This window comes from Protopterus annectens, chromosome 1.part1 (genome assembly GCF_019279795.1).
Source record: "Protopterus annectens isolate FY-2018-M chromosome 1.part1, PAN1.0, whole genome shotgun sequence".
Lineage (NCBI taxonomy): Eukaryota > Metazoa > Chordata > Ceratodontiformes > Protopteridae > Protopterus > Protopterus annectens.
In genome coordinates, this window is record NC_056726.1 from 1,302,104,773 (window position 1) to 1,302,112,972 (window position 8,200).

General features: G+C 34.5%; 1 protein-coding gene across 2 annotated transcripts in view; it reads right to left on the minus strand.

Annotated features, from left to right (window-relative positions):
- Positions 1 to 330: 330 nt before the first annotated feature.
- The window catches only part of TTYH1 (tweety family member 1), a 1,335,534-nt gene continuing 1,327,664 nt past the window's right edge, over positions 331 to 8,200 (minus strand). For both annotated transcript variants that reach the window (XM_044081666.1, XM_044081659.1), the window contains exons 13-14: positions 6,049 to 6,127; positions 331 to 5,163 (exon numbers count right to left, since the gene is read on the minus strand). In XM_044081666.1, coding sequence (XP_043937601.1) covers positions 6,089 to 6,127 — 39 coding nt within the window. In that variant the 3' untranslated portion in view covers positions 331 to 5,163; positions 6,049 to 6,088. The remainder of the gene's footprint in view (positions 5,164 to 6,048; positions 6,128 to 8,200) is intronic.

Below are 8,200 nucleotides of genomic sequence, written 5' to 3' on the forward strand. Positions count from 1 at the left end.
CATTTAAATTATCACACCTTACTACAGACTTCATGCTCAAACAGGATGTGATGACATGAAAAGATTAAACATAAAATGCTACTTTCCATTTCAATCCACTTTTCACTCTATCAGTGTGAGCTGCATGTGTTAAATGGGCATATGATACTCACAAGATAATGCCACCAAATCTTACCTTGGGTTATTCTTGGTACTTCACAGGACATGTCTCCATGACAAGGACATCAGCACAGGACTATAATTATGAATTAATAACATTGTAAGGTAATCAGGACTTCAATACACATTTTATAATTAGAAAAATAAATAAATAAATAAAAGATTCAAAAGTGTGATGTTTCTCCGGTTTTATTACAAAAAGTGCTTTACATTAAATTCACTAGAAAGTCATCAAAAGGGTCAGTCAGAACAAGAAATATAGTAAACAAGAAAATTGAATTTTCTGAAAAACAAATCAAGTTTAAAGCATTACATTTAGAAAGATAAGTAACACTGCTTTATTTTTACAAAATGTTCATTGCTATAGACTTACTTTATTTTATAAAAGAACTGCATTGCATTAGTATTACAGTAAAATATGGAAGTGTACTGGTAGGATTTTAACCTTTCCATGGTATTTCATGTTGTGGCATTAGACATGAGAAGGTATCTATTACAGTGTTATAACCTTCGACCACCTAATTATGGTTAGTCAGACTTAGAACCTCTGGCTGTCTGAAAAGTGATCAGAAAGCCTGCAGACATACCCCTCTGCAATCAAATTCAGCAACAGGATAAGGAGAATGACTTGTTAGTATTATAGATTTGTTAGAGGACAAAGAAAGAGCTCTGTCTCAGATCCAGTCTAGCAATGGTAAAAGAAAATTAGACTATGAAAAATATGCAGAAGATACTCAGTGTTGGTTTGCTTGGCTTTGGGTTAGATAAAAGAAATGGTTCTCAAGAATCTGTTTTTAGTTTTAAATAGGTACCAATTCTTATCTGTTATTCTTTGGAAGTAGGCAAATGTGTTTTAAAAATGTTGGTCACTGAATAAACAGACTAATTGATAACGCTTTGTGTTGAGATACGTAAGTATTACTTGATTTCTGGAATGCTGTGGTGTTCTTATCAAACCGATAAGTACATATGTGGGATAGTCTGATTAACACAAGAATCTTTTCATCTTTTCATTTATCTGTCTCAATGTGCAATGGTACAGTTTGCTTGATCAGAAGAATGGTACAAATTGAAAGTTGATTTATGTAGACTTGTACAAAGCCATGCTGATTTAAATTTTTCATTTGTCTTATTTTAAAGCTCAGATAATCAATGATTCATCTACCATGTTCATGTATACAGTATTTTCTTAACCAATTTACTATATAAAAGACATCCTATGTCTGGTAGCAGTGTCTTTAAAAATATATGAAGAGAAGATGTAATGTGAAAAAGAAGAGGAGGGCAAAACAAAGACCAAAGCTACAGAGGACCTGTACCCATATGAATGTTTACCTGATGCTGCAGTTTCCCCCAACATTCAAAATGGCTTACTGTTATGTGAAATGGCAAACCTCTAAACAGCCATAAGTGTGTGTGAGGGGCCAGCATCCCATATAAGATTATTCTTCTGCCTTGTACCTACTATTGCTGAAAAAGACTCCAATTCACTGCAACCCTAAGTAGAATAAAGTGGGTTTTGGAAAATCATTGAATGAAGATAAAATAATTAGCACAGAGAACCTGAAGTGCAAGTGGTTCAGACAAGAAAAGGAAATGTATAAGTGTGAAGTCTACTATTTCTTATGGATAAAAGTCCAGGAATTTCTACTTCTTCACTGCTTTGCTTTCAGATATATTTCAGTTAAAGTTAGGTTTTAGAAGTCTGCCTCTCTTCAAACCCACAAACTGAAACATTAACAAGATAGAAACCAGCATGACTGAATGTTTGAGACAGAGACTGAAGAGTGGTCATATCAGGTATTACCTTTATTTTGTATTTTCTCTGGTGTGCAATGTAGCCTGATATAATGGCAGAATGAAATGTAAGAACAGTTAAAAAGTTGGGAAATAGAAAAAGAAAGAAACAATTAATCTGACTTGCACGTAAACTAAAGGGAATGTGTACAGTTCTTTACATTATCATATGCATTATTACAATACATCATGTCCTACTAGTGTTTTAAGCCGCATATTTTCTTGGGCAGATGTTGGAATTGATACATCAATGCATCCATTTTGTGGAATGAAACATCTGAATGGTGATTTTCGCTGCCTGTTCTGCATAAAAATTATGTAATGCACATCAAATTAATAAGTATTATGGACTACAAATAATGTGTGGAAATGAAGTGTTGCATTTTGTTCACAGTGTAATAAGTTCCAGTTTGCAAAATTGAACAATATTCCTCTTCCAGTGTATGGTAATAAAGCTATAGCTAATGACTCTAAGAACTACGTTACTTCTTTCTTAAGTAACTAGATAGGTGGCCCAATCTCAGTAAATATCTTTAGGCACCAGCAAAGTCCACAAAACAACATAACATAACATCAAAGAATAAAGTACATCTAAGCAGTTATAGTCTCAAAAAAAAATCTTGACATATTTTGTATAGCAGAACTTGAAAAAAGAACAGTGTAATTTGCAAAGTGTAGTTATGGGCTACAATTTAGAACAGGTTAGTCAGTTTAAAATAAAATAAAAAAGGATGGTATAAAAACAACAAATTCATACATTTTATACCATGTTATTGTAATATCACCTAACAGGCATATTTGGTTTATTTGACAGGTGGAAGAATGTTACTTTATGTTTGTGATGTTGAAGTCCATGAAATAGATTTGTTAATCACCCCATTTACATGGTAATCTATTTTCACTAGAATGCTTTGATGACACTGGATAACTGTATAACACAGCGGACATTGTATGGAGAAGCACACACATTCTTTTTAAATATCATGCATGCTTAAGTATTTAACCTACAAAACTTTAAGGACAAAGGGGTGGGTACCCACAAGGCAGTCTGTTCTTAACCTAAGGTTCTGTTAAAATGCTTAGACAGATAGTGTTCCATTTGCTGACATTTATACTGTAGCCAGCATGGAATATAGCAATAACTCTATTTGAGGAAGACGTGTCTGCATCTGTGCAAAATGTATGCAGTTACAATGCAATAATATGGTACAGTATACCCTGTTTATACAGTGAATGGCTGTAAAAGACTCATGTCCATACCCAAATCTTCAGTTATGGGTAACCAAGACCAGGAATATCTAAATGCTAAACAGAAATCACATTATTAGTGTCTTAGTTTGCTGGCATTCTTATAAATGAAGCAGTGCTTCCAGATCTCTTCACTCTGTTGTTGTCTGAAGTTGTAGCCTTGAGCTGTTGTCAAGCTTAGAAAGTGTTTTCTGACAGACTTCTGTTTTGTTACAGATTTTCAGTCTTTCTTGTGTTTTCTGTCTTGGATCAGAGATGAATCTTTAAGGATGTGCATATGTAACTCAGTGCATTTCTGTTGCATGTATATATGTGAATGGGATATCATTCATTACTGTATGTAGCTATTGCAAAAACATTAGTTCATACCAAACTACAGTGGCTAAAGTCCTTTCTACACAAACTATCCATATTCTTAGAATGCCCTTATGTATCAGTACACTATATGACAGTCTAAGCAGCTGAACAGATGAAATGTGCACCTGTATTTCTTGATATCTTTTTCTTTTGGACTTCTCTTCTAGTTGTTTCTGCAGTAAATAAATGGAACAGGATTATCATTCTGACTCTTTAATTCTATGATACTAACTAGGTCAAAATAATGTTGTGGTTTTGGGCTATTTAATCTCTTAAAGTAAATGAGAAAACAATAAGCTCTACTGCAACAGATAGCTGGAAAATGATTTTTATTGGAACACCATTGAAGCTCTTTTGAAAATCTGGGGAAAAAGATTCATTAGGTTGTCTTCCATCATTTTTCTTTTTTGTGTTCCTGGTGATTACTTAATTTATAATATCAGTGCAACCAAGTTATACTTCATCTTTTAATCACAGCTCCTGTCAAAGTCTGTTTATTTGTTTCATATATCAGTTATGGCTCTAAATAACTAAAAAAGTGAGTCAGTCGGGCAATATGAAAAGAAGAATGCAGGTGTCTACAAATATATTTCAAGGCTACATAACCCTGCATGTCACTTTAAGTTGTTAGTTCCTGTATGGCTCCTTTATCAAACCTCAGTTTTCACTTATTAACTTCGTCTCTAAGACTGCTTTCTTCTATGCTGTAGTAGTACGGCCTTTCATGTTTGTAATGCAGTTGTAAAGATTGCTATAAGCACCAAAATGGAATTTTGTAAAAGCCAGTCATATCTTGGTTTTTCAGTAATGATTCCTTTATTCAAGGCTACAGGATTTAGTAAATAGAGAAATACTTGTTGCTTAGATTTCATAGGATCACATTACTTGTTTCTGTATGGCTTTGCACTATCATTATGTATCATCTTCTTTCTCCTTTTCACAGTATGTATCTTGGATTGCTGCCTCTATTGTTAACATGTCAGTCCATCTTTATGCCTTCCTCTTCATCTCTCTTCAGTGCAGAATATCCACCTAATTTATCTCAGTGGGTGAAGCTGACAGTAGTTTTTATATATCTGTAATTCCCCCTTTATAGGTCTTCCTCCTTTATTATTTGTACTTGTTCTTCATTTTACTTCTGTGAGTGGTCTGTTATACCCTTTGCTGAGCTCACTGTCACTGTCTGTCTGCTAATACAGTTGACAATTGTTTGGCTTGCATTTCATTATTTCAGTATAATCTCATATTAACTGACACTCGTTTTTAAAGAGCTCATATTGCAACAGTGATAGTTATATGTGGTTATCACTGAACTGACATTATTGCTACTGTGTGCATTGTTTTTGCTACTAAGGACCGCAGATAACTAGGATTCCCTTATTTCTTTTCATGTTAGTCTAGCTGTCTGCCCATTTTGGTTAGTTTAGGGACAGGTATTTCTATCTAAATTCTGTACACATGTGGACTGTCCATCTCAAATGAAGTCACATGTTAGTGGATCTACTGGTCTTGCACATTTTAGGATAAGAACTCTGTCCTACATTGAATTAAGCTGTCCTCCTGGTTGGTTCCGATGTAAGAGGTCCTCATACTGGGGGAGTACTGTTCAGAGATTCCCAATCAATCCATATTTTGAGTTCAAGCAAATGGGGAAAGGGGAATGGAGAGAAACAAAGAACATAAGTTATAATAGGCAAATAAAAGTTGCAATATTATTTCTTAAGCACAGTTCTCTATCAATGCACAATAAAATTCATCACACAGAGCTGACCAGTTATGCTAGCATCAAACAAAACCTGTTACTTGCCTATTTGTCCTTCAATTTTTGTCTGGATTTCACAGATAATCAACAGAACAGCTAAACACGAGAGGCACTCAGATGAATGAAACAATTATTTGTAATGGCTTTGCTGTTTTATTAATATGTTGTAAGAATGATATAACAAGAAAAAAATCTGACAACTCAAGTGTCAACAGTTTGGACCACATTATCTTTTGTAAATCCACAGGCCCAAACATTTGTGAAGTTTTGATTTTCAAGTAATGAAACCAAGAAACAAAATTTTGCAGTCAAGAAATCTGTTCTGATAAAAAAAAAATGTGAGATTTCAAAATTCTGGGCTCTGGCTTATTAAAAGCTTTAGCAGACATCAATCTAAGACCTACACAGGTATGGGACATTAGAATACTGAAATAATGTTTACATGTTGACTATGTGCATATTTGTAATTTTAGACAGAAGAAAATTTAATTCTGTGACACAATGTATTGGTTTACAAGCCTAATTTATTTTAAAGAGATAACTTAATGATTAGTCTGTTTGAAATTAACAAAAAAGGTGCACAATTAAGGTACTGATTTAATTGTCGATGTGGTCCCTTCAGTGACAGTTGTTATCAGAACTGCAGTGTTGCTCTTGCGGAGATAGATAAAGTAGTTGCATATGGAATTTATGCAAGTCAGGTAAACAGATAAAAGACTACTCACCGAAGGGGGTGGAGAGTGTCGATCAATTAGGGGAATATTTTCATATCGAGGATTGCCACTGAACAAAGCGCTTTGATTCCTGTTAATGTCGGGAAAATAAAATAAGAGGTGTTAAGCTGCGCTTGTATTTTTATCTGTATTTTTCACAGTGCAGATATCTACATTTCAAGTAAATTGAACAGGTTACATTACTTTGATGTTTTATTAGAAAGAGCATTCCTTTATTTTACTTTGTTGAAGATCTGTTTTTCACAATGGAAACAGTACTGTGTTGCATTCTCCAGCAGAGAAAGTGCTTGTAAAAAAAAGTTTAATGAAACTGAAATTTTCAAAAGTCAAGAAAGTTTTTTTTTTAATTCCCACAAGCTGGAATGCATTCTCATTTGAGTACTGCTTTGTGAGTCTACCTTTATGCGCAATGAATGAAATCAAAACCATTATGGTATTTAAGCTGAATACTGTTTAAAAAAGTTTTCTTTTGAATAGAGCAGAGTGGACCTAGAACTGGAAACAGTAGTTGATACGTGATCAGTCTTAAGCCTGTTAATGCGGTAACAATGCCCTCGTTAGCAGAGTTACTAATTAATACTAAACTGCTTTTGCAATACCTTTACCTATTTGCTTTGTGATTTTTAAATCATCATCAGCTATTATGGTCTTCCTAAACTCTCCAGTTTTAATGCCACGTATACATTTATTGACTTTATTACAGGATGTTATACAGAAACTCTCGTCTCTTATGCTAAAGAAGGACCACTTATCTCACCAGACTGCTGCTAATGTAGTGGATACAAACAGGATCCATGTGTAGGCCAGCCTTGTGTAATGACAGTGTAATGGTACCTCAAATATCCAGATAAAGGAACTAAACCTTCTTCAACAGATACATAAGACACATTGACAGGATAGGTTCATTTCCCAAGGTATTTCTCACTTGTGAAACAAACTTCCACTACATATCAAACAGAGTAGTACCCTTGCCACCTTCAAGGTAAACTTGGATAATTAGATAAGCAACCTCAAATTCTCACCCTGACTTGTCCTCCATGAAGATAGAGGGAACGTATGAATAGGAGTTTTTGGCTAGACATGTAATGATCTGCAGACAGATTGCCTAATACTTAATTATGACCCTATAGACATATGAACTTATATACTTAAAGCCTTTCTGAGCTCAATGTTTGTGAAACCACCACATCCTAAGATTTAAAAGATGTAAAAATACCTAAATAAATCATCTGAAGCTTAGCAACAAACAGCAGCAAAAAGCAGCATTGCTAACAACTGACAATACTCTCGCGTAATGACCAGTTGGCACAATAGTTAAGGTGTTTGCCTCCCAACCACAAAGTACAAGGTTTGAGCCTTACCTCTGGTATGAGATTCACTGATTAAAAGGGATATGTTTTTTTTTTTGGGGGGGGGTACATGGCTAGGCTTAAAATGGCCCTTGCGGTCATTAGCCTAGTAAACACCTATGAACCTAAATGTGGCAAATTTAGGTAGAATGCAAAGCATGACATTGGGGGAGAATCAAAATAAAACAGTTAAGCAAGCTGACAAACTGAAGAGATTTTTGTGTTTTAGTAAAACAAGAATAAAAGCCAGGCTTCAATAAAAGTGTGCTACAACAGCCAAGCATAAACTTCTCACCATATTAACTTCAGCATTGAAACAGATAACCTTAACTGCTATATTGGATCTTTTCATTAAATGAAATGTGTCTGTATACAGTTACCTTGACAAAGGCAGCAAGACTATAGATGAAGTGACACAATTTAAATAACATTAGTCTTGAATTCTAAGTGCTGTAGCTGTTGCATGGGTTAAGGCTGTTAGCTATAGGTCCTGTGGTATAGGATTTGATTCCTTAAATCCTCAACTGGTTAATGTATGACTTTGAACAAATGACTTAACCAGGGATTGTGTGCCTACTTGGCTAACAAATATGATTTCTACATAAAGCAAAACTGCTTACTCTGTTAATGCATTACTGAATATAAACAGATGGGAAGGTAGGCAAAAAAGCAATGCAAAAATATTAAACAAGTATGTAGTCTTACAACTGAAAATCAACTCAATGAAAGGTGGCAGAATCAGTTAAACTTGTGACCATGCTAGTAAACTCCCAACAGATGCAATGTAGACTTCA